The following is a 25774-nucleotide window of genomic DNA, read 5'->3' as shown; positions in this document are numbered from 1 at the left end:
TGCACTACAATCAGTTATGAATTTCCAAATCTACAGACAATTCTGAACACTAGCAACTAATAAAAGCCAGAACATTATGACTGTCTGGCAGACTTAAAAAATAAAAATAAAGAACTTATGGAACAGAATCTTTGAGTTAACAATATCTGCAATAAAAGGTAGTCATAATACTGAAAAAACCAACCAGATTCGTGTAGAAATGCTATTTTTTGCCCAGATCGATTGGTGCATAAAAGATTCATGAAACCTTGTTTAAAACTGCAAAACTGGTGAGTTTTTTGTTTTGTTTTGTTTTTTAATCACTCTGATGACATGCAGTGTTTATGACTGAGTTTTATGCACTGACCTGTATGTGTGGCTTCATTTGCTTCCATGTTACAGAGTGAATAACTCCTTGGTTCAGATAATTTAATGTTTGCTGAAGAACACGTGGTGCAACATAGTCTTTTTGCCTGTACTGGTCTAAGATTCTTAAGAGAACCTAAAGAAATGACAAATTGATATTTTTAAACGAAGACTGAAAATTCTCACTCATGCATAGACATGCAGTGCACCTCTTCAGTGAATGTACGTGGACAGATTAATTAGTTCTACAGCAGGGGTTCTTGTGTTAGTAATCACTGTAATACCTTTGATCCTAAAATCAGAAATCATTTAAATGTTAAGGATCTAATCCTGCAAGCATTTATGTACATGCTTACCTTTACTACTAGCCCCACCGTGTGATCACTTGTGATTGTAAACCAAAGACATACTTCAGTATGCACAGGCTCACAGTTTACACAGGCCTCAGCAAAATTTGGAATAGGTAAGGAAAAGGCACAGTGAGATTTTCAAACTGGTTGGCTTCTAAATCTGTTACTGGTGTCTGTGTTCATTTTTTAAGGACAGGCCCGTAAAGAAGACAAATTACTTTGGAAGAACAGAGATAAGAATAGAATAAGCTAGAAAAGAAAAATAGGTTAGCACCTAAATCTGTGAATCAGAAGAGATGCAAAACCCTTAACTTCAATATCTGTTGGAATCATCAGATAGCATCACCTAGCATGCTATCACAAACTCCATCACACAATGCTTCCTTCATATAAAGGCTTACTCTACCAAGAAAAACCTACAGTACAAAGCCACTGATCTGCACTAATGGCAGATAACTATTAATAAGTGTAAAGAATTAGCATGTATGTGAATAACAGTAACAGTCAAGGGCAGTGCATAACAAAATATTGAGTCATACATTTTCAGAAGGACAGTTCTGCTTCATAATTCTCACAACACTATAATAAATCTTATTTTAAACATAAGTCCTTCCTTAGGAGTACTAAGCCTGATCCTAAGTCTTTTATACAATATGCTCCTTGGGGAAGAATTGTCTCTACCTCATACAGACTCTAACATGATGTCAGCACTTAACAACTGATGAATAAGTAATGAATGCTTAGTAATGTAATATTCACAATAGAATTCTTACTAACTCTGCAAGGAAACGTGACAAATCAGCATTTAAGAGCCAGAAATAGAAGAAATGTGCAGATTGTCCAGTCCATTTATCTTGAAAGCTAAACTGCTCCCTCTACTACATAGCCTAATCTCCTAACAGACAAACTTTAAGTACTTCAAATGACAACTGCCCAAGGGAGTCTATTTTTCCACTCAGCAGTTAAACATTGCAAGGAGTTTAGAATAGATATTAGACTGTTTTCCTTTTCGTTTAATGCTTACAGCCTTACAAAAACCATTCCTCTCTTTAGTTCTTAAGATTTACATATTTACACAGAATTAATACGCTGATGGATAAACTACTCTGTTGTCAAACTGGGTGGAGAAAAGTAATTTTGTTTTGCAGCCAATCCTGGTATTTTGAAATCTAGTTTAAATTTGACATCAAGTGACAACAACAGCCTGGCGCCCTGCATCAAAGACACAAGAAATTTAAACTGTAAGAAGCCTGCAGATGCCATGTCAGGGGTATTTCATCTGGCAGCATGCTGAGGAGCATGTGTATTCTGGAAATACACGTTATCCAAACACTTTTCACTTGAAAAACAGCATTCCAAGGTGTTTTTCAAGGTTTACAGGCCAAAGGGAATCAAGAGCCCAGAATCATGAGCAGGAGAGTGTACTACGTTCTCCTGGCTTCTTAGGAGCCTGTTTGGAATGTGTAACCTGAAAGACTGGACACCCAAGAGCTTTAGCTGAGCCAAAAGCCTGGGAACTACCACTCCTAGTCATCAAGTATATGGCAGGCTGAATGAGAAACAGGAGGAGCTGTGCCAAAAACATCCGAATCTGGGAGCCAGCATTCTCCGGGCTTTCAGGCACCCAACTGCTATAGCCATTCCACCAAACCAGGGAGATGCTGGAAGCCCACCTTCCCAGGGACCCACAGTTGAGCTGGCAGAAAAACACAGAAAATTCTTGACAGGAACTGCCTCTCTTCTATGCAACTTTATCAGAACTGAACTGTCCCCACACCACCATGTTAATAACAAATAATTAGCATTCCCCAATAAAAATAATTTCCTTGCAAACTGTGAATTTATGCTATATTTTCATAAAATATGCTTTCCAGGTACAAAATAACTTCTATTGCTGTTCTCCAGACACCTTCTAATCTGCTTGTATCTTCCTGAAATAAACCAGTATCATTGGATTACTGTGCCTAAGTTGCTCACAGCAAAAGTAGCTACTAAAGACTGGCCTGAAAACACACCCTTCTATGACATGAGGCCCCTACATCAATAGTTTTTTCTCTCACCTATACCTAGAATGTTTATACATGATGATAATAATGTTTTATCAGCACTCACCTTTTCTGAGAATTTTCCTGCAGGGTTTTTTTGAATTGCTGAAAATCTGTATTGTTATAAACACAAGAACTTCTGAATCACTAAAAGAAAAACCTGCCAGACTCTGTTCATTTTTGTTTAATGAAAGAACTTCGATATGAGCACACTGTTGAAAAGCAACATATTTGTTCCGCCAAAATGATCTAACTCAGAAACAAATGAATGTACTTACCTGTTGTATGCCCACAGCATAGGTTTTTAAAAAAAACTCTGAAAATTCAAAGTATTCTTTAGTTACATTTCCAGGACTTCCATACCTTTAAAAAGAAGAGGACACAGATATTTACATTGTGAGAAGTCTACTGTGTCAGGAAACACAGTACTTTCTAACACAAAGGACTCTGAGTAGTCTTCCATCCCCAAAGGAATCTTTTCCCACAGGTTCCTTCTAAGCCATTATTTCCCACATAATGCCCCACTTCCCTTTTCTTTTCTTAGATTCTTATAAGGTACAATACTACAGTCAAGTAAATATAGCCACCTTTTTGTCACAAGCTATGTAACTTCCATGTTTATGATTTCTTTTCAAATCTTCCCCTGCCTTTATATTTGAGAATATAAGCACTTGTAGCTGGATGCAGTAAAAAAAAAATATAAAATAAAAAAAAAAGTACTTTTCCTGTGGGGCTAGTTTCTTGCCATTTTAGAGAGTCAAATCATTTCACTAAGAGCTCAGACCAGTAGCTGTGACTTTGCAAGGCAGAGGACAGCAGCAGGAATATCTCCTCAGTGACCATGAGCTGTTAAATCAACTAAATTGTCTTGTCTAATTGCACCTCAAGCAGCGTTACAGATGTGTAACCCCAACTTAGTTTTTAATCAGTTTGTTAGTTTGTTACCGTTCAAAAAGACGAGCTACAATATGCAATGCCCACTTCTTGCATTTCCACCACACCAGCTCCGGTCTATCATCTTCATCAATTTGCAAAGTCTCCTATAAATAAATAAATTTATTCTAAATTAGCTATGTGTATTGTTGAGAGAAATGATGCTTTAAGCATTCCTTGCCAAGTAAGCTAATACAAATGCACAGCATCAACTAAAGCTTTGTTTCTGTTAACAGTTATATAACATTCAGGAATTTTCAAAATCTTAATTAGTCAATAGAACTGTATATGTGCAATACTTGTATAATGCCTGTACTTTAATCTTCAAATTTATGCATATTTAAAAAACTGAAACTCTCATATATACTTGAATACTACACAGTGGAGTGCACTCTGGCTTAAAAAATTAAGCATGATATTAACTCCTCCAAATAAACACACCCTAACCATGTACTAATGGAAAAGACATTGAAACTATGTTAAAGTTGTGAAATAAATTTCTAAAAAAAAAAACCAAACCAAAACAAAAAAAGCCCTTAGGAAATACCAGTTAATGTTGTACACACACAAACAAGAATTTAGTTACTATTTTTATTTTGTTCTTCAAGAAATATGAAGGACAGATGAAGGAAAAAGAGGAAAGGAGACAAATGATGGGTTTGTGATAAGCTTTTGATTCTCATTTGAGAGAAACTGGCTAAAATATTTGGCAACTTCCAAAATAGCCCATATTGGAGTTTACACAGTATCACTACCTCAGACAATGAAATTTTGACAGCTTACATGATCTTCCTGCATTTCTGTCAGAAACACCACTAATTCCAAGGATACGAATCTTAAATAGATGACATTTTAAAAAAAAGAACACTTAGAAAATCTTCACACTGACTGTTCCTCAAATGCCAACACACAAGTATCAGAGGTCTTTACAAAACTAAAACTTACTGGAGGTACGTTTCTGTCAATGATAGTACGGAAGATCTCCATCCACTGAGTCATAGTCTGGTTATTCACCAACTGGAGCGGCAATGCATACTGAAATAAGAAAAAAACCCACGGTAATGAAATACTAATTCTTTCTGAAAAAGACAGATGTTTCTACAGTGGTTACATTCCCAGGAAGATGAGTTTTTAAGTAAAATTAAAACTAATTAGGTTAGATATCAATACTATTCTAATTGTATCCTTCTTGGTACAATTTACAGAGGAATTTCTGAGCAGACACTATTTGAGGAAAGTTCCTCAGAAGAACTTGCTGTTTCTTTTTGGTTTTTCCTCTTCTTCACAATAGTCCAGTTAACTTTCAGGGACCACAGCAGTGTGGTCCACGCATTACAGGGCTTGGGGAAACCAAGAACATTTTAGTAAGTGAAATGTACTCCTAATTACTACCTAGTTACTATCTAGTAAATCTTACTTCTCTACAAAACCCAAAGCAAAGTGGAAATATCGAGGTAAGCTATTCCAAAGTAAAATAGGATCATGGGATCTTTTTAATCCTCCTCCCATCTAATAACAACCTATTTTAGCTTTTTAACCCCCAATAAGAATTTTCAGACTACTCCTTATGTAGGATCTAGTTCTGTTTCTCATTCTCTGAAAGTACTTCCTCACCAAACTCATCCTGTAAAAGCTAAACTCATCTCTGTTAAATGCATGTGCCTCAATAAATAATTTCTGTCAAATCTTCAGAAGATAATGAGAAACACCACCTACTTAAGTGCACTTATCTGACAACTATACTACAATCTGCACTACTGTCACTTTCAGAGGCTAAGCAGCACAGTGTAGATACTCGTATAGTTTGTATCGGGTTATGTGTGACTTTATAAAAAGAGGAACACTTCTCCAGTAAGCTTACAGGCAGGATGTGCAGAAGTACCTAGGTTCATTAAAAATTTAATCTGGGGGATTGTGTGACAAGTTTTTAAGTAGAAAAATCTATAAGGATCATATTTTTTATAAAAGCTATTTATTGTACATGATTTTTCCTATCCAAATTGGTATTCTTATTCAATCATACCCATGAGTGCACGGAAGGGGATTGTTGTGCCCAGCAAAGTAAAAGTTTTGGGTTTCCTGTACACAGATGCCAACCTGAACAAGAGCATAGAAGATTTTTAAGATTTGTTTCTGAAGCAGTACAGAGTAATGGGAGTTATCAGGCAGAAGCTGGATCATCTGCTGCTGAATCCGAGGCAAAAATATTTGCATTGCTGCTATGAGAGGATCTCGCTCCTCTGCTTTTTTGTATCTGCAAAGGAAAGAAAAATGTTGGTCCAGGATCTACACACTGGAGATTCTAATGCCTATTCCCCACCAGCAATTTAATTTCTGTACCCTAAAAATAAATAAATTAATTAATATCCAACACTCACTCATTCACTCTCCCCTCCTCTAGCCCCCATCTCAACAATTTGTGCAAATTCTCTAACCTATAGAGAAATTAAAAACAAGTGTTACCTTATATAAATGCAGCTATTGGGAGGAAGAACTAATGTTCTGTACTACTGAACTGTCAGCTCACAGGAGCAGGAACTTGAATTTCTCTGACATTCATACCAATGCCAAATCCAAGTTGGGTGCTGAACAAATAGGAGTAAACAGCCATTGAAAGGAAAAGACAATTCCTTTGTTTTGACAAGATTCTCTCTTTCTCCATTTACATTTCTTTTGTGCACTTTATACATATGTTTCTAACAACAGGCAATTTTTTTAAAAAAATGAGTGACAACGCTCACTACACTTCTCCTAATCTACATTTTATGGATTTAGACTATCAGGAAGGTGGTACAGGTAACAATATGCAATAGGAGTATATGACAACGACAGTACTGTATTCATGACATAAAAGTAGAAAATAATTTGCATTCATATATGCAGCATTTAGGGAATCTTCAAACAAAAGAAGTTATAAACGTTTAAGAAATTTTTCACAGATAGATTAAATCAGATCAAAAGTACAAAGCCTCAAGAAAAAATGTCAGTAAATCCATACAGATCATTACTGGCATCTCTGCTTTCAATTCACTGATGATATAAAGATGATAAATAGATTTATTTGCAGGAAAGGAAGCATATCACAATTATTAATTCCTATTTTCTATCTGAATTCCTTATAGATCTGCCAGTGCTATTAAGACTGTCATTCTCAGTAATCAGCTGAGACTAAAGGTACCGATTCCTCATCTACTGATGGACATCAACTTACTCGTAAGTCTTCACCAGCTGATACAGACACAGGAGGCTCCCAAGCCAGCTCCCACTGTTCTGAGACTGCAAGTAGTAGCCTATCTTGTCTACCACGGCTGTCCAATGGCCAGGAAAGTCATGTTTAATGATAGCACGGAGACACATTGTCAGCTGGGCTCTATGGTAGGAGGGAAAAAGAAATACATTATAAGTAAATAAGATCATGGTACGGTGTTTAATATTAAAAGATAGAACAGAAATCTTGGTTTATTGGCTACAATATACATATTACATCATAAGTACCATACATAATTTGACAGCACTGAAAGAGTTCTGGGAAGTGGCAGAGGAAAAGCAAGAAAAAAAATCCCAGGGGATTTAACTTTAAGGAAGAAACTGATTTCAGAACATTTTAGCTACTTTCCTCCCTTCCTCCTCCCTCTCCACACCCATCAGGCAATATTTGAAACAATTAATTGCTTGTGAAACCAGCTAGCTTTGTACTTTGAAAAGGAATGTTTATACTTCTACATGCTTATGCGGCTGAAAGCAACCACAAAAACACAAATTTGTACATTTTTATTAAACAATATTGGCTTGTGTTATGATCCAAGCCAGAGGTTCCTCATGAAATCACAGTTTTCCTGGGATCTTCTAGAACAGCACATCTCAACCTCCGAAGCATATGGCAGAGCCAGTAAGGTAAAAACACCTTACCATTCCTCTCCCTCCACAAACTTTAGATGCCACTCACAACAGTGAGGCAAGACAGGATTTTTAATTGACTAAAGTGAGGTGTGACTAAAAAAGCTGAGAGGCACTGAACTAGAAGCTGTAAATAAATAATTTTGACTCCACTAAGGCATTTAAAAAAAATGTCTGCAGAAAATATTGGTTCTTCTATATTTAGTTTTCCCTGAGTATCCTCTTGCAGTCCATTACGTAAGGAGCTACTATTACAAAGTCGTTCAGTAAGGGGCCTTCTACCTACTGATCCTTTTAGCTTTGTACAAACTTACCCTTTCCCTCAAGCCTCTGGAGTTTATTCTTATTGCTGCCTTGGTTCCTCCTCCCCCCTTATTCTCACAAGCAAACAGTGAAAAATATCAGTATTACAGCATCAGACTAGTTCCAGTAAAGTTTCTTTGACTTTTTTAACCTCTGACAAATCTACAAGTTTAGCCAGTATTTAGAAACCCTCTGCTTTATTCAAGGTGATTGTCCTGGGGTTTTCAACAATCCTTTTAGATGTAGATTGTCATTGTAACGTCAGTACATTTTGAATATTAGGGTATGAAACGATGCCTGAACTAGTTTGCAAAAAAATCCTCAAAATTCCATTATTTTGTGTTCTTTTGTATAAACTTAGCCTTGGTATTTATGACATGATGGCAGGGGAAACTACATGCCTTTATTACATTATCACAGAAACAACACAAGCTTCCTTACCTTGTAGCACAACCTTGGCAAGGAGCACCTATCTCTTTCAGTGAGGATTCTAATCAACTGCGTATGATCATGTTAGAAAAACTGACCTGGAAATGATGATTTAGTTCATTTTCTTGTCTCAGTACAGGACCATTTATACCCTAAGCATTCCTGGCAGGTGTTTGTCTAATCTATTCATAAAGACCTCCAGTGACAACAATGCTAATGCAGTCTGGTGTTTCTTTTTTTTTTTTTTTTTTAAAGTGTCTTCTCTAATCCTAATTTCAATCTATAGTCAATCACTCCTCTTCCAGATACGACTACTGACAAAAAAAAGACATTTTGGGGCACCTAGCTAATGGAGAGGAGGAAGGGAGAAGAGGAAGATTTTCTTCTGTTTTTCAAAGATGAACATCTATACACTAATCTACTCTACACTACTCTAATTCATTTTAACTAGCATGGTGAACAATCATAGATTGTAGTGTGTCTGTGAATCTTAACTATTCTTCCAGCAAAAAGAATCATAGAATGGTTTGGGTTGGAAGGGACCTTAAAGATCATCCAGTTCCAACCCCCCTTGCTGCGGGCAGGGACACCCTCCACTAGACCACGTTGCCCAAAGCCTCATCCGACCTGGTCTTAAACAATTCCAGGGATGAGGCATCCACAACCTCTCTGGGCAACCTGTTCCAGTCCCTCACCACCCTCACAGTAAAGAATTTCTTTCTAACATCTAATCTAAATCTATTGTCCCTTCAGCTTAAGGCCATCACCCCTTGTCCTGTCACTACACTCCCTCATAAACAGTCCCTCTCCAGCTTTCCTGTAGGCCCCCTTCAGGTACTGGTAAGCTGCAATTAGATCTCCCCGGAGCCGCCTTTTCTCCAGGCTGAACAATCCCAACTCTCTCAGCCTGTCCTCATAGGAGAGGTGCTCCAGCCCTCTGATGAACTTCGTGGCCCTCCTCTGGACTCGCTCCAACAGCTCCATGTCTCTCCTGTACTGGGGCCCCCAGAGCTGGATGCAGTACTCCAGGTAGGGTCTCACAAGAGCAGAGTAGAGGGGCAGGATCACCTCCCTCGACCTGCTGGTCACACCTCTTTTGATGCAGCCCAGGACACGGTTGGCTTTCTGGGCTGTAAGCGCACACTGCCCGCTCATGTTGAGCTTCTCATCAATCAATACCCCCAAGTCCTCCTCAGGGCTGCTTTCAATCCATTCCTCGCCCAGCCTATAGTCGTGCTTGGGATTGTGCCGATCCACGTGCAGGACCTTGCACTTGGCCTTGTTGAACTTCATGCGGTTTGCATGGGCCCGCCTCTCCAGCCTGTCAAGGTCCCTCTGGATGGCATCCCTTCCCTCCAGCGTGTCGACCACACCACACAGCTTGGTGTCGTCGGCAAACTTGCTGAGGGTGCACTCGATCCCACTGTCCATGTCGCCAACAAAGATGTTGAACAGTGCCGGTCCCAGTACCGACCCGAGAACGCCACTCGTCACCGGTCTCCACTTGGACATTGAGCCGTTGATCACAACTCTGAGTACAACCATCCAGCCAATTCCTTATCCACTGAGTGGTCCATCCATCGAATCCATGTCTCTCCAATTTAGAGACAAGGATGTTGGGCGGGACAGTGTCAAATGCCTTGCACAAGTCCAGGTAGATGACGTCAGTTGCCCTTCCCTTATCCACCAACGCTGTAATCCTATCATAGAAGGCCACCAAATTTGTCAGGCACGATTTGCCCCTAGTGAAGCCGTGTTGGCTGTCACCAATCACCTCCTTATTTTCCGTGTGCCTGAGCATAGTCTCCAGGAGGGTCTGCTCCATAATCTTGCCAGGCACGGAGACTGACCGGCCTGCAGTTCTCTGGGTATTCCCAGAAAAGAGCATTTCTTCATTCTTTTAACATCTTAAAACCAAGAATGCTAATACATATTTAAATATTGGGATTACATCTAAAAATTGCAAAAGTAATTGAAAAAAGGGCTACTAGAAAAAAGAAAACAGATCCCGGGCAATATTTCCCTGAATGGTTAATTCTGTATTGCAGATAGCCCTCTATGCTATCTGCCCTGAATCAGCCAAATAGACAGGCTGTGGCTACAGCAGCTGTTATAAGACACTTAAAACAACACCATAAGAGGATAAATCACATCACTAGGCTCTTAACCAGGTTACTACATTTCTGAAAATCAAGTGCACATAAATTGATTATCATTACATTTTCAAAACAAGAACTCGCTTCATCTCCCAATAAATTGAGATTCTCGCGTTAACTATATCCAGACCGGTAGGTCTGAAAACTTGAGCTATAGAAATATCTCTACACAATATAAGGTACCTCACTAAGTCAGGAGAACGAATTATTCCTTCAACAATGTTATCACGAATCTGCTGACGATCATTTTCATGAATGTTGAATGGAAATACTGCTTCTCCAGGAGGTGGTTCACGATCCGGCCAGTACTGTGTCACCATATTCTTCAGGTAAATGGCAGCTAAGTATAAAAATTGGGGAAATAATAATTTAATTCTAAAACACCTCCACATTACTCTGTGCTCAGCATGTAGTACAGCTGAAAGTAAAACAGAGTTGAAAAGATGACTGAAAACCACTGCATGAGTTCTTAACAATTACAGACACTAAGCACAGCTGAGTCAGAAAAAATTTTTTTTTTCATTCCACACAAGATCAGGCTCAAGTGCGTGGTCCTAAACAGAACAGGATAGTATTTCAGTCAGCTTCTATCAGGGTACATTCTTTATTACAACAGTCTTGCATATGGACATAATATTCCATCGTTCTAAACAAGTAAATAAAAATCTACTTATCTTCATTTTTACTCATCCCTAACACAACTACTCAAGCTCAGTATGTGAAGTTTTGGAAGGCTCGTGTAAACAAATCATTGAGCATGCAGATGGGATGCTCTGCTTGGGGAAATGCCCAGTATGAAACTGGCATACAGTCTACCTTCTATTCAGACAGAAATGTTTGTTGTGAATTCCCTAAGCTTTATCTCACTGTTAGGATTTCCCATAATCCCTTAGAATTGTTCCCTTCTGTCTCACATGAAAAACCATGAAAAATAAAGTTAATCTTCAACTGAAAATAAAGCAGCATTTATGCCTCAGTACTAAAATGCCTGTAGGTATTCTTTAGGAAACATAGGAAATGTAGTGTAAGACATTAAAGGAATGTTCTTAATAAACTCTTCTCTACTATTTTGGTTTGATTACTAGCTAGAGTTTTAAAGTATAAATAAGATACCCTTGAGTACGATATTTTTTATTGGTGATGACAAAGTATGAAAACCACGTAGTTTGTAAAATATTTTATAGAAGCAAGAGGAAAAACAATTCTTTGTCTATGACATGCCAGAATATTCAGACAAGAAACAGGTCCAGAAAGACTAGCCCAAGACTTTAATTTACTTTGTCCATTGATCTTCCTGTTACACAAATTCTTGGCTTTTAAAAAATTCCCAGGGAAACCTGTTGATTTACAAATGTAATTTAAATGTGCTTTTCTAATTTATACACCTACTTTAAAAAAAAAAAAACAAAACAACCAAAAACCCAAAAGTATGTCCTACATACTTTTTATTTTCTCCTGAATGATACTGAAATGAGAGATTAATATATGAAAATGACCTTATGGAGTCTAGATTAAGCATCAAACTTTACTACATAAAGGTTTAACAATGCCATTCAAAGTTGGATTATCTTTGAAAAAATACACGCCAGCATGACAAACAGCATATGTCAGCATGCCCCAACACACTCAGGGGATTAACAGGATCTGTAAAAAAAACCAACAGTGCTTCTACGGGAAATGCTGCTCCATAGGATAAAAACAGAGCTGTGAATGAGACAGTATTCATCAATTTCTTGAAAAAGCTGGATATTTTCTGAATCTGTCAAAAATATCATATAGGAGTAGTTAAAACAGATTATGAGAATTTAGAATCTGATCTTACAGAAATGTATACCTTAAAATTAACTGCAACACCATACCTGAACTCACATGCACAGTTGGGCAATCTTTCTGGACATGTTCAGACTATAAATGTGTAACTTACCAGTGATATGACCTTCTTTCATATCTACTTTTGTGAGTGGACACTCACAACTGACTATGTGTGGGGGGTTTATTTTTTCGGAAACCTTTACTTTTCCAGGAAAAGGATTCAAATAGAGAAACATTTATTCAAATAAGATCCATCTTTTTTTTTTTTTTTAATTCCCACTTGGCTTGGCTTCACTACTACTTCACCACCAGAAGAAAGAATACCTAAGGCTCCCTGGAAACTCAGTTTTAAGCAGAAACGTTTCTCTTTTCATATCGGTATCACAGCAATCCAGTAGGGATCACTACAAACACAGGCAAGCCAAATCGGGACTCGGCCCTATACCCCTGGTTTTAGCTGACCCTCATGCAGGAAAGAAATGGCAAAGATCAATCCTTTTCGTTTCCACATTCAGAATAATCGTGAAGTTACTTACATCGCAACAGCTCAATACTCAGTAACTAACAGACTGACTTTCAACTGAAAGAAAACAAAACAAGGAATTTATCTCACCTGCTTGACGCACTGGAAATTCAACTTGATCTGATACTATGATTTGCAGCAGACTTGGAGCAAAATTGATAATCTTATAGGACTGAAACACATATAAAACACAGTTAGCAAATCACTATGTTTAAAGAAGACTTATTACCAAAAGCTGAATAAGAAATACAAACTAAGGATTTTGCAGTGTTCTTTGACTCTCCTCATGAAGTATATAAGGTTTTAGCACTTGGATTTACCTAGATCTGCAGGAATCCAAATAATTACTTGTAAAAGCTGAGCATATAATGGCACATGGGTGGAATAAGTAACCTGACAAGGCTCTCTATTAGAGATTAGTGATAATGAATATTTAAATAACTCTGAGAATGCATAATGCGAAGTGCTACAGATCTGTCTTTGAATTATTTAGCTTAGCTTTGTAAGTCACATGGATATTGACATGTTTCATTAATACATACCATTTATTTGCAAAATAGATTGTGGTACAATAGCAATACTGAATCTTGAAGAGATAAAGAAAACCGTTTAAAATTATTTTCAAGTGTAAACAGCATCTGCATTAATCATATATTTTACAGCTCTCTTTCAACAGACTAGATGTATAGTGCATCCTAAAGAAAAATAAAAACTAGGGGAACACAGCAGAATAACCATTTTTAATTAAAATCAAGTGTAGACAGATAACGTTTCAAAACGCACAGCCTTCCTGGGAACTTTTCAAACACTACATCAGCCACACAGCTGAAGAATTTCAAAGAGAAAACAATGCTCACTGAACTTCTGAGCAAAGCACGCCAGATTTAAAAGATGTGAAAATCTGATAGCATTATACTGCTGTCATTCAACAGGGGTCCTCCAACGTGAAGAATCGTTGACTCAGCGTGGTGCAGTTACTGCTAAGCCTTGGCAACATCAGTAGTTACTAGTAGGTCAGACCTTTCATCACTTAGATCCATGTGCTTGAGGTTCAAAGAGAGATGTTTCTTAGGGATAGATGACAGAAGCTTTCTTTATTTCATCTTTTATAGTGTATCTTTCCAACCGGATTATTCCTGGCAGTTCTGTGGTTGTTTCCAGAGCTGTGCTTTCAGTACAAGTATACTACATCCTCCTGTAAACTTTGCCTCATTCGAGAGCTGTGAAGTAAGAAGTACGTTCTGCTCTTCATGGACCCAGTTCCTTGATCTAACATTTCCATAATGAGGTAAAATTATATTGCTTTCATGATGCCTAAGTGTAACAGCAGCACCACAATGCTATCATTCAATAACTTTACCAAATCACTTAACTTTCTGGCCCTCATTGTACTCATTATAATGATAGTGTAATTCTAACCTACTCTGTACTCAGAGACTCATTTGATGTTTATAGAGTAATCTGAGATCTCAGATAAAAGCAGTAATGGCAAATCAAAAGCATACTCTCCTGCAATTCCCTTTTCCATAAACTTTAATTATCCATCAGAAATGCTCCAAATAAAGTAAAAGCTATAACAGACGGCACAGGAACTCCATTTATCTACGGACATGCTGAAATACCAGCTTTCAACATCAACTGGCTGAAGCATACTGGATTCCAAAGATCACCTTTTAATCGAGTATCGTGGAGTACAAAGCTTGTCCTTCAGTTGCTACCGGACAGAATCTGTACAATGTTTGTGGGTTCTGACCCATGGGCCTGCAGTAGGCTGCAGCATCCTCCAGCACTCAACACCCAACTCCCAGGGAGATAAGGAAAGCAGGAGGAATCCCAGCAGCACAGAAAACCAAAAATGTGCATGAACTCTAATCGTCCTTTTTCTTCTAAACAGTGCTAATATGCTGTTCTCAGACCTAATCTACACACAGCTTTTACTACTATAAACACATTGATTAAGAACACAATCTTATTTGGGGTTCTTTTGTTGTTTTCCTGCAGTATTCCTACCAGTATCACATTTAGGGTGGACACGGTGATAACAGCATAAATTATTACCCTTTCTCTGTGCAAACAGCTTTTACTGAATCTACATTAAAGTCACTGCTACTCCAGGAAGCTTTATTGGTACCACTTGTGCTGGCGCACAACCGCTGTCCCTGAAGTTTTGCCAGGATATATACAAATATGGTTATTTGGCCCGCGCAGCAAACCCTCTCAGCGAGCGCCTGGAGTGACAAAAGACATGTTACGCAGAAGGTACACACAGCGTCTCAGAGGAGGCCCCATCCCTACCAGCACGCTGCTATGAGGGTTTCTTTACACTTTGCACACTGACATCCCTAAAGAGATCACAAGGACACAGTACAGTATCAAGTTCCCACTAAATCCTTTTACTCTGTACTACTGTCATTAGCATAATTCACATAGCTTCGTTTTCTACTCATTATCAGAAACACGAACACTGTAGAGACCCACAGAGATTGTGTGCTCATTTTAGAAACAAGATACCTGATTCTGTTGTATTTGCGAAGCTCAAATACCATCCTGCTCGCTTGTGCAGCAATAAACCCAGCCAGGAAAACTACATGCTGCTTGCAATTTTTGGAACAGAGGACTTTTTAAAAAGCTGCCTGCAGCAACATTTTTCCTATACCAGCACATTCTCGTTGGTTTAGTTGTCAGGCTAATTGTGATCTTGGGACATTATGCCTTCCCTGCCTTGCTCAGGAAATCATACCACAGGCACCTAGATACCACTGAGTAAAGCTGTACGTATCACGCGAGCAGGTGCAGAGCAACTGTTAGGTAAAAATGTGTAAATGGAAGGAGACAAGGAAGAGACTTCAGAGCTGGATGAGTTCAGCAAGATGGTTATTTGTATCGTTACAGCTGCACCTGAACTTTTACAAAGGGAGAGCAGGAATATCATCAGTCCTATGGAAGGAATGGAAAGCTATCTGCTGATTTTGAAGAGCCATGCCCAGGAACCGCAGGGAGGCACCAGATGGCTGAAAAAGACCTTCAGCGCAACTCCTGTAACATGGCATGCTGCTTTGTGCAGCTTGTGAATAATTACATTGCCTTGAATTCACACTGTTGTGATTTGGTAAAACTTTCTATTAAGGTGCTGATCAACGGGGGCATATGCTTATTTTGAAGAAAGTAAAAGGTTTTGAAAAAATAAACTTTCAATGAGTACTTATAAAGAATGATTATCTCAAAGCTGTGTAAAATGCATACTGGCTGCTCTTATATGAATCACAGATCAGAGCATTGATGCCAAAAAAAAAAATCTCATCTAATTTCCATTGGGATTAAGAGGATGGGATACAGCAATGTGCAAGGCTAGCAGCTAAACTGGGAGAGGCATACAGCACTGGTAAATGCAATGGGGTAAATTTACAGCAATGACCAAGGATATGCATATGCCCCACAGATCTTGTTCCACCTGTGTCCACTGTCTCAGGATCTGTGCCCTGCAGCTGTACAGCTTCCTGCACTCTGTCCTTTCACCTTTGGCCTAACTGCATTCTTCCCTGCCTCAGCATCACAGCTCCACTGTTCAAAACATCAGAGAACACATCATTTTTTTGCCTGTTTCCTCTTCCATTTGATTAGGCATAGAACAGATGACACCCAAGAAAGCCTCAGACGGGCCACTGAAAAACAGCAAGACGAACACTGTTACACAGAAAGGACTAGAGATAAGCAGGGAAAACATGAACATTTCCCCAAATGGATCCTACCAAAGCAAATACTTTCCACATCTAACATTCAGATTTGGCTCCCAGGTTATCGTGCAGTATACACTACTAAACACATCTCAGTAAGTATAATTCTTGTGTCTTGCTTGCTGTCGCATTTCAAGCCCATGGCAAGCAACTACTCCATAATGACATTTGTCAGTAACCTTCCCACTGCAGTGATAGCAACCACAGTGGCTGAGTGCAGAATGGCACAGGAAGGTGATTCTTCCCCTGCAGAACAACAACAGGACAATCTAGGACAGGACAATGGACGCAGCAAACTGGAGCCTTCCCTCAGGTTCTGCAAATGAAGCCCAGACCATCCTTCTCCACCAGCAGTAAACAACATCTCTTTCTCTGGACCTCTGAATCCAAGCATGGCACATAAAAATTGCTGAAAAATCAAGGCACTACATCTTTGTTTGCAAAGACAAATGCACAGAAAAAAACTGTACCTTGAATATGTATGCAATTAATTGTTTACAAAGATTATTTTAAGGTTTTCATGCATTTGATTTGAATCCTCAGCTATCTGGTTTACTAGGTTTTATTCTCTTTGCTGTGCACTGAAAATGTGTTACTCAGAAACTCTATCAGTATTTGTCACACTTGGGAATATTTTTGCAGTTGTTAATAGTATTTTCTCTTTTGGTTTTTATGCTGGCAGCCACAGACAGGTTGTTAAAACAAACTAGAACTTCAAAAGACACTTTCTTCTTTCCCTGACTACATCCAAAGCCCTCGTTTAGGGAGGGGAAAATGCAGAGTGTTTTTGCACACAGTGAAAATAAACACGTATAAGAACCTACCTGAGCTTATTTCCTCTGTGGGTTCTGCTGCCAAACTTGTTCGGTCCCAAACTCCACTTTCACAGCACTTCTAACCATGCAAGTCAACTTCCTCATCATATTGGTCTTCAATACAAATACCTGAGATTCCTTCCTCTAGGTAACAGGAGGTGCTCCTTGCCACTTTCAGAGTGGCCTTAAGATCCCTGCCTACCATGGCCACCAGCTCAACAAAGCTGTGGAAGATATGTAAGGAAACTCAACTTTATTCTGGACTTTTCTGCTTTTGGGCAATTTTCTCACAATTCTTTCTCTTCTTCCAGCACTGCTTCTCAGTTCCCATGAAAGCCAAATTCTGCAAGTCCTTTTCAATATTTAAACAGCTGTATTTCTGCAATTGTGTTCTTCTTATTTTCCCCTTTGTTACAGGCCAAAGAAATGTATTACAGCAGGCTGAGCCAATGAGGACTAATGCATTAAAATCGTATGGTAATTCTATCTGAATTGAAATCAGAGATGGCTTTGTACGTTCAAACAATCAGACAGTACATTCCACGACACTCCAAGAACTGGCACATGAAAGCAAAGTTTAGTCATTTTAAAAATAAATAAAAGATTTAAACCCAGCAAAGGTCCCTAAAGTCCGTGAGACAGACCTAACAAGAGTAACGGCCTAGAACAGATAGCAAAGAAAGGTGCACAGAAATTGAGTATATCTTTCTTGATATAATTGACTATTCTAATAAGTACAGTGTGATTAATAAATATGATCATGAAGTGCACACCGATTGTGAGGTGACAGAGCCAGAAAAAAAAAGGGCGGGGGGAATGAAAGAAAAAGAGGAGGATGCAAAGATGTGTACACTTAGAAAATCAACAGGCTAAAAGGGAAATGACAGCAGTTACACAACAGAGATTACTGACCTGGCAGGAAATTACTGCTCTAGTTTATCAAGTATCACATTTCAGACAAATCCCACACTTACACTTCTGTTCAGGTCACTGAGAGAAGTGAAGTTTGTTGATGACTCAGAAGTAGCATGCATCATCCAAAGAGAAAGATCAGAAAACTCCTACAAAGAACTGAATGATCTTTAGAACTGCATCAACAAAAATGGAGTGTGGTAATAGGATAAAGTACATGGTCACGCACACAAGGAAAACAGGAATTTCTCCTAAAAGCTTGGGTTTCTTAGTGAGGAACAACCATAGGATAAAAGGACCTCAGTATGTTAAATGATAAGAAATATGTAGGCGTTAAACACGAAGAAGATAACCGTAGTTTTAGGATGCATCAAATGAAGTATTAGTGAAGCATTGAGCGTGGGACTTTTTGGAATGCTGCAAACACAAATGACCAGAGTGCACAAGAAAGATTAATTCAAAGGAAAACCAGTGCAGAGAAGAGCTGTGCTCTCCTATTAATAGATTTCATAAATTCAGTTTTATGATAAGGCAAAGGAAACACAGCCTGTTGAGGCTAGGAAAACAGGCCAGTAGGGATCACCCTTTGACAAATGCGTCAGAGCGGGTACCAAGAAACCTATTCTAGTTAAGAAGTAAGGCTGGCACAAATGGATATAAATGGACCATAAATTAATTTTGGCTGGAAACCAACACTTGTTTCCAGCTGCAGGAGGAAGAAAAATCACAAACAGCCTTCCAATAGATATAATAAAGGGGAAAAAAAGCAAATTATGGCGTTGGGACTATTATGATATTGTTCTAAAGGACTCTCTGTATTGGTACAAGCAACGAGGCGCCTAAAGAAAGATGCTATATTGGTGGACTCATAGGATTTATACTCTCTGGGAAGCTTCTGTAACTACCTGGATTGAAACTTGAAAGCAAATGTACACTGCAGAGGGGCTAACACAAGAGAAGTTTTAGCTCAATATGCATCAGCGTGTATCAGGAGCAGCACCACCTTCACTAGTGCACAGAATAAAGGTGACCCTTGTTCTGTTTAGCCAGGTGTTGTATTACCACTTCAGTACTTATCATTGGAGGGTTTTCTGTTTGGTTGGTGGATTGGTTCCTTTGCTAGAACAAGATAAATGCTAGAATAGCATCTGGATTCCAGTACTTGCAGGAACACAGTTACATGTCAACACTATCATTAGATACATGGGAGTCTGACATGTTGCTTTGAAGTCTTGCTTCAAAAGCACTGAAAGGCTTCAAGATGTCAAAGGCCCACGTTAAGCGACATTCCTCAGGAGCACTTTTGTTCCACTCATCCAAAGAGTCCTGTCAAACCCAGCACTGCATCAGTACATTATGTCAGTCAGATACATCATGCTTCATTTAGTAACAGGAAGCCTACACAATAATAGGTATTTTCAAGATTTCAATAGGTAATTTCAAGATTCATTCCTTATAATAGTTATGAAAGAGAAAATACGTCAGCTATTTTAAATAAAAATCTGTATCGCAACCTGTTCTCGATAAATACACTTACAACCTTGAAACTAAAACTTGGGTCTTTCACGCAAATTACGTTACCCATCACTTGAACTTAAAACATTTTACAGATTTCAATCCTAAAACGCTTTCAAAACTTTTCCTGAGCTTCACAGTACTCATTGGTGCTGTTAAAACAACAGTGTTAGGAGCAGGACCCAGGAATCCAGACAGCTGCCTCTTTGTTCTGAGCCTGCCAAACATGCAGCACTTCATTATTGTAGTTTTGATTCCTGTGCAACAGGCTGCTGACAAATATTTATCATTTCCCTCTCAGTCCTTAATAGTAGGGATAAAAATAGGTACTGATGAATTTTTAAAGTAACTACACCAAATAAAGAAGAAAAAAAGTTTTGCATTTGTATCTATCCGCAAAAGCATTCTCAATGCCCAGCACTTAATCCATTGATTTACTAAAGGAACTTGCCAACTGCTAAAGCAAAGATTAGCTATAGCTAATTTAGAAGGAGTTTTAACTTGCCTAAATAGAAAATTAAGCTGGAGGAGCAATCCTGAAGTAGCAGTAATTCCTGACAGTCAATTCTCACGGACCGTTTTGGTAACACACCAAGAGTTGAAAAATCCAAGTCCTCGAATAGAATTGATCAAATATTCCATCGAAATATAGAGCTTAGAGCTTTGTTAACCTTGTGCAAGGGAACTTTCTCTTTTTTCAAATGCCCAAATCGAGATTGTGGTCACAGTTTTGATTCAGCGCATACTGCCGCTACATTAACTGCGGGATGCTGTGATAAATACTACCCACAAAAACCTAATGTGCCTTTCGCAAAGTTTTACTCGGTGTACTGCTGAACGGGACAAAATGAATCCCTGACAGTCACTGCCGTCTATGATCTGTAAGAGCAAGAGAAAGATGTGAGCAGAGCGGAGCTCAGTGTCGCGCCTTCCAGCACCGAACGCCAGTGCTCAGGCCACGCCGAGGGTTAGGTCGCCGCACTTCACTTCGGTGCGCCCTGCTCCCGGGTCACCAAACCGAGGACAGCATTGAGCGAGGGCAGCGATCCCGCCCAGCCGCCGGCAGCCGGGCACCTCCTGCGCGGAGCCGGGGCCGCCGGGGCCGCGCTCCGCGCCCGCCACCCTGAGGCTCCGAGAGCCGGCCCGTCTCGCAGCGGCAGACCCCGCCCCGGGGGTCCCGGCAGCCGGACCGGGGCGGCCCTGCCTCCCGCTGCCAGGCCGCCCCCGCCCGGCGCTGCGGCCGAGCGCCTGAGCCAGCGGGGCGACCGCTGACAGCCGGCGCGGAAGCGCCCGCTCCGGCGGGGGGGATGCCGCCGCCGCCCCCGACCCGACCCCGCTTTCCGCTGCAGCCCGCGCAGGGTGAGGGCAGCGGCGCGGCCCCCCTCCCCACAGCCCCTCGCTGCGGAGCGGGCGGTCGCAGCGCCTCGGCACGGAGGAGGGGGCGCACCCCGACACCCCCCCACCCCCCCCCGCCCCTTCCGGCGGGGCCGGGCGACCCCGTGCCGCGCGGTGGCCGGGGTGAGGCACGGCGGGGCGGGGCAGGCCGCCCCCCTCACCTGATTGAGCTCGTTCTCGGCGGCGATGCGCAGTTTGGGGTCTATGGTGCCCTTCAGAGCCTGGATGATCCTGTTGGGATCCATCGTCCCCCTCCCCTCGCCGGCAGGCAGCGCTTTCCCGAGCGCAGGAGCAGGAAGAGGAGCCGCCGCCGCTAGCGCCGCCGCCCCCCCGTGCCACAATCACAGGCTCGTGTCCCCCAGCCCCCCCGGTCCCTCTCCAGAGCCATTCACCGGTTTGCGACAGCTGGGTGTCGGGAAACGGGCACTGCTTTACGGCCGCAGCGCCGCCTTCTGGCTTCGTGCAGAGGTCTGCGAGAGGTGGCCGCCATCTTGTTGTACGGATAAAAGTCAGTCGGGGCGGCTCGCGGTGGGTGGGGCTAGGGGGTGGCCATGTCGTGGTACGGAGGAAGAAGCAGGGGGGGCGGTGGCGAGGCGGCTGATGGCTCCTCTGCTGCAGCCTCTGCCTCCGGGGACGCCTGCCCCGTTCTCCATCCCTGGAGACAGCAGCCGGAGACTCGGCTGATAGCAAACCGCCGCTCTCATGGCGATGGAGGGGAAGGCGAGCCCCGCGGCTCAGGACCCCGGCAGGGAGCAGGCCCGGGCAGCCGCGGCGGCTGGGCCAGGGGAGGCAGGGGCCCAGCACTGCAGCCAGCGTGCAGCGGCCACTGCTGCAGTTGTGTTGAGGTTCCTCTGTCCATCGCTGCTTGGTGGCCTCTTCTGGTACCTTCCAGTGAGTGGCAGCGCTAAGGCACGCCAGGCTCACAGGCGTTTTGTTGCCCGGCCTGCGGGATGCTGCCAGACCCTCTGCGCCATCTTTGCCAGCACATACTTGTGCTGTACTTAAAATTAATCCTAGTTTTCCTTCTTAATAGTTTACTCCATTTTCTAGTAGCTTTCCAGCTTGCGTATCAGCCTTGATTGTTCAGTATTTGCTACCGCGTGAGTTATTTGCACAAGAATTAAAGTGAGAACACCAAGACTGGATGGTGGGGAGGCCAGTTCCGTCGTGGAGAACTGACATTATTCACATGGTTATCCAGGTACCTAAGGTACCTGCACAAGTCAGGCGTGCAAAATGCAGGAAGAAAGAGATTTGCTGCAAGGAGCTTCCTAAAACGTGCAGTTGGGGCGCACATGATGATTCCTACTGTGCTTCTGATACTTGGCCTCATCACTATGTAGATTAGTAGACCCTGAAAGTGGTTTGCTTATCTTAATGGTGTTTGCATGTGACAGTGTGTGGAACATGCTTACCACTCAGGTTGTCAGGAATATACAAACGCCACTTCTAACCATAGGCATTTGCCCCACTGTGATTCTGTGCTGCTGTCCAATTTCTCCCCTTAAGTCCTAGAACATGCAGGTGAACCAAAGGAAGATGTAAACAACTGTGCAGGTATAAGATAACTATCAGAGGTGCAGTTCACAACATGCCAGAAAAAACTCATGACTGATACAATCTTAGCCAAAACCTTCGGTTACTTCTGCAGGTGATGTTTTACATAACATTACAAACCAGAGATATGTTATTAAACTGTAGAAATAACAGAAAGGCTATGTGCTGTGTTTTGGAAGAGTCACACATAAGGGCAATTACAAGATCATACTATTATATAGATGTCTTAACACAATCAGACTGTGTGTCATTTGTTCATTGTAATTACAGTATAAAATGTCATTTCTCATTACTGCTCCTCAATTAAGAAAACAGAAGTACTTCCCTCAACTTCTATATTACCTGACCTATACTGAAGAATATTCTTCTTAATGGTGAATGCAGAGGAGTGCCATTTATGGCAGGGAATCCCTTCTCTAACGGAGGGGACTATATGGTAATACTTGCCACAACATCTCTACTGTCACTAAATAAGTGTCTAAATTGCTTACAAGAAAAATGTTAAAGCATCTAATACTATAATGATTTTATTAAAAAAAAGTCTCTTAAGTTTGCCTAGAATACAAGAATTTAGCTGTAAAAATTAATCACACCTACCCAGTATCTGGAGATTGTGCATGCTCTTGTGGTTTTCTTCACTTTTTGAAGTGGTGCAGAACACCTGATTATTGTTGTTCAAGAACTGTCTTTCTGTTCTTCAGTAATGCAGCTCTGAAGCATCTAGTAAAAAATTGTAGGTACTTTCATTCATCTTGTCATTCCTTCTTAGAAGCAGGGGAGAGTATGTCCAGTAATCATAAAATATATCAAACAAAAAGCAATGTGAGTGTAAAAAGTATATATTGTTAACTATGGTAGTTCTTTGCCATTTTTGTTAAGATAGTAAGACTAGTCCAGGGAAGACTGCCCATTTTAAAGACCTTGAATCATGTATCACACTAAAACCAAATTACTTTAAAGGATTTTGATCTCTACTTCCTTTTCCAAAATGGTAATGTTATGGACAGTTTAAAAGCAGTTCTGTTTTATTCCATTTTTCTGTATTCATCTGTGGTACGAGAACTCAAAAGTTATGAAACTGATTCACTGAAGGACTTGAGTCTTGTGAAGCTGGTAATGTAAAACATATCAATAAAGACCAAAATATGCTTAAAGTCTATTTTAACATCTTCCTAAAATGTTTTTCAGAATGTTATTGCACTTACCACTTGTATTTAAAACAGCACGTTTAACACACAACATTCACTACAAAAAAGCGGAAAAGATTTTATACCTAAGATTTTACTTTTAAGACCCGCTTTTTGTGCACACAGCCATCAATGAGGCAATGCGAACAAGTCTCTAAATTGAGTAGCATCCAGTTCAATAACACTTATTTCCTTTGTAATATGTCAGCAGTGATTTAATTGTGGAAGTATTGTTGCAAGCATTTTAGTCTACCTGTGCGCTGGGTTAGATGTCTGCCTGATAGTTCTTCCTGTAAAACATGAACCTCCATAGATACCAGTGGCTATGTTATTCTAAAAATAAGTTTAATCATTAATTGAAATATTTTTATGTAAGTTGAAACACTTCAGAATGAAAGTAATTTCTTATAAGCAAGAACTTGTATGGCTTTTTGTTAGAGCAAAGATTCTGTTAATATTTTGAGCTGCAGCTACTTCAAAATAATGGATCTGGGACTGAATTAGAATGTGGGTTTTTTAAAAAATAATGTTTTGCTACTCAGCAAAATAAAGAATGAGGTAGAATTGTGATATTTTCTTGTCAGCTGTCTACCACTGTTGCTGAGGGAAGACCCAGTGTGCAAAGGACAAGTGATATACAAAGAAACTAAGAACAAGTAAATGAAATCCAAGTTGCACCAGCGTGCAAGTACAGAAAAAAAGGATGAGAATAAAAGGGTGGTGAGGAGATAAGAGAAAGCAAAGATTATTTTTTTTAAAGCTCCAAAAATCTCCAGGTGCACTAAAACAACACTTTTATGAAGTATTTAGAACAAGCAATCATATTTTGAAACTCAGTTGCTGAAACCAAAGATTTTTAAAGCAACATTAAGTTTAACCTCAACGAAAATCAGACTAAGTTCCTGACAGAGTTGCTATCAAGATAAATTGATTAAGTTCAAGAACTTTGGGAGGTGGAGAAAAAATAGAAAAGCCTTACATATTGCAGGTTACTTAGAATCAGGCCTTTGACTTTTGGTTGTTTTGAAACGCAGGCAGTGTTTTAGCTGAACGCTACATGTAACGTACTTCCTGCTGGCATAGAACAACTCCTCCCTTATGTTGCCGACTGAGTTAATTTAGGATGGCATCTGGTTGTAGTTCATAAGAGATAATCGTGGAAAAGTATGAGAAAGAAGAGAATGATCCTTTGTGTGATGTGCTACAAGCTAAAAGTAATCCACTGTTTTCAATATAGGGTTTACTTCATTGTAGTAAACCAGTGACAAAGTGATTGGACCTGTACTTAGCATAAAGCCTCCATTCCGTATCAACCACAGCCCTTACTCATCTAAGACCCAAACAGTCTGAAAGCTGCATGAACTAGTACTCTCCTGCCAAATTAGTACTTCACAATATGGGTTTTTTCCAAGTACACTACCACCTGGAAATGTTCAGTCAGCAGATACAAATTGAGAAGCTTTTTCATTCTTAATAGAATTGTTTATAGTTGGGAGACAAGACACAACGTTAAGGTGATCAGAGACTTGTGAACAAGTGCATAAGGAGAGTTAACTCGTTTTTACCTGGTTACGGTACAGTACATCTCCAATTAGAATACACAACAGACTTCTCATATCCTCCACAAGACTCTCAAACTTAGTTTCCTCAAAAGACATGTACAGATTTGATAAAAAGCTAGGAAGAATGATGTGCAGCAGATAAACGTATGCCAGGCCTCCAGATACAAGACTTTGATCGGAGTTAAATTCCGAAGCAGTCTCCCCCACTGACTGTTTTGTCGGAGCAGCTGTAGATAATTTACAGCAGTCAGGGAGGAAAACGTAAGCAAGCTGAACCAGCGCAACCCAACAGTGACATTCTCTG

General features: G+C 40.4%; 1 protein-coding gene across 2 annotated transcripts in view; it reads right to left on the bottom strand.

Moving 5' to 3' along the window:
• Nucleotides 1–21507, bottom strand: part of IPO8 (importin 8) — a 53025-nt gene extending 31518 nt beyond the window's left edge. For both annotated transcript variants that reach the window (XM_054841951.1, XM_054841959.1), the window contains exons 1-9: nucleotides 21326–21507; nucleotides 12884–12965; nucleotides 10642–10798; nucleotides 6885–7043; nucleotides 5771–5927; nucleotides 4619–4708; nucleotides 3686–3780; nucleotides 3019–3103; nucleotides 347–481 (exon numbers count right to left, since the gene is read on the bottom strand). In XM_054841951.1, coding sequence (XP_054697926.1) covers nucleotides 347–481; nucleotides 3019–3103; nucleotides 3686–3780; nucleotides 4619–4708; nucleotides 5771–5927; nucleotides 6885–7043; nucleotides 10642–10798; nucleotides 12884–12965; nucleotides 21326–21409 — 1044 coding nt within the window. In that variant the 5' untranslated portion in view covers nucleotides 21410–21507. The remainder of the gene's footprint in view (nucleotides 1–346; nucleotides 482–3018; nucleotides 3104–3685; nucleotides 3781–4618; nucleotides 4709–5770; nucleotides 5928–6884; nucleotides 7044–10641; nucleotides 10799–12883; nucleotides 12966–21325) is intronic.
• Between the last annotated feature and the right edge of the window lie 4267 nt (nucleotides 21508–25774).

The sequence above is a fragment of the Grus americana genome, chromosome 1 (genome assembly GCF_028858705.1).
Source record: "Grus americana isolate bGruAme1 chromosome 1, bGruAme1.mat, whole genome shotgun sequence".
NCBI classification, from domain to species: Eukaryota; Metazoa; Chordata; class Aves; order Gruiformes; family Gruidae; genus Grus; species Grus americana.
The sequence above is the reverse complement of the archived record's forward strand: the minus strand, read 5'-3'. Positions and strand labels throughout refer to the sequence as shown.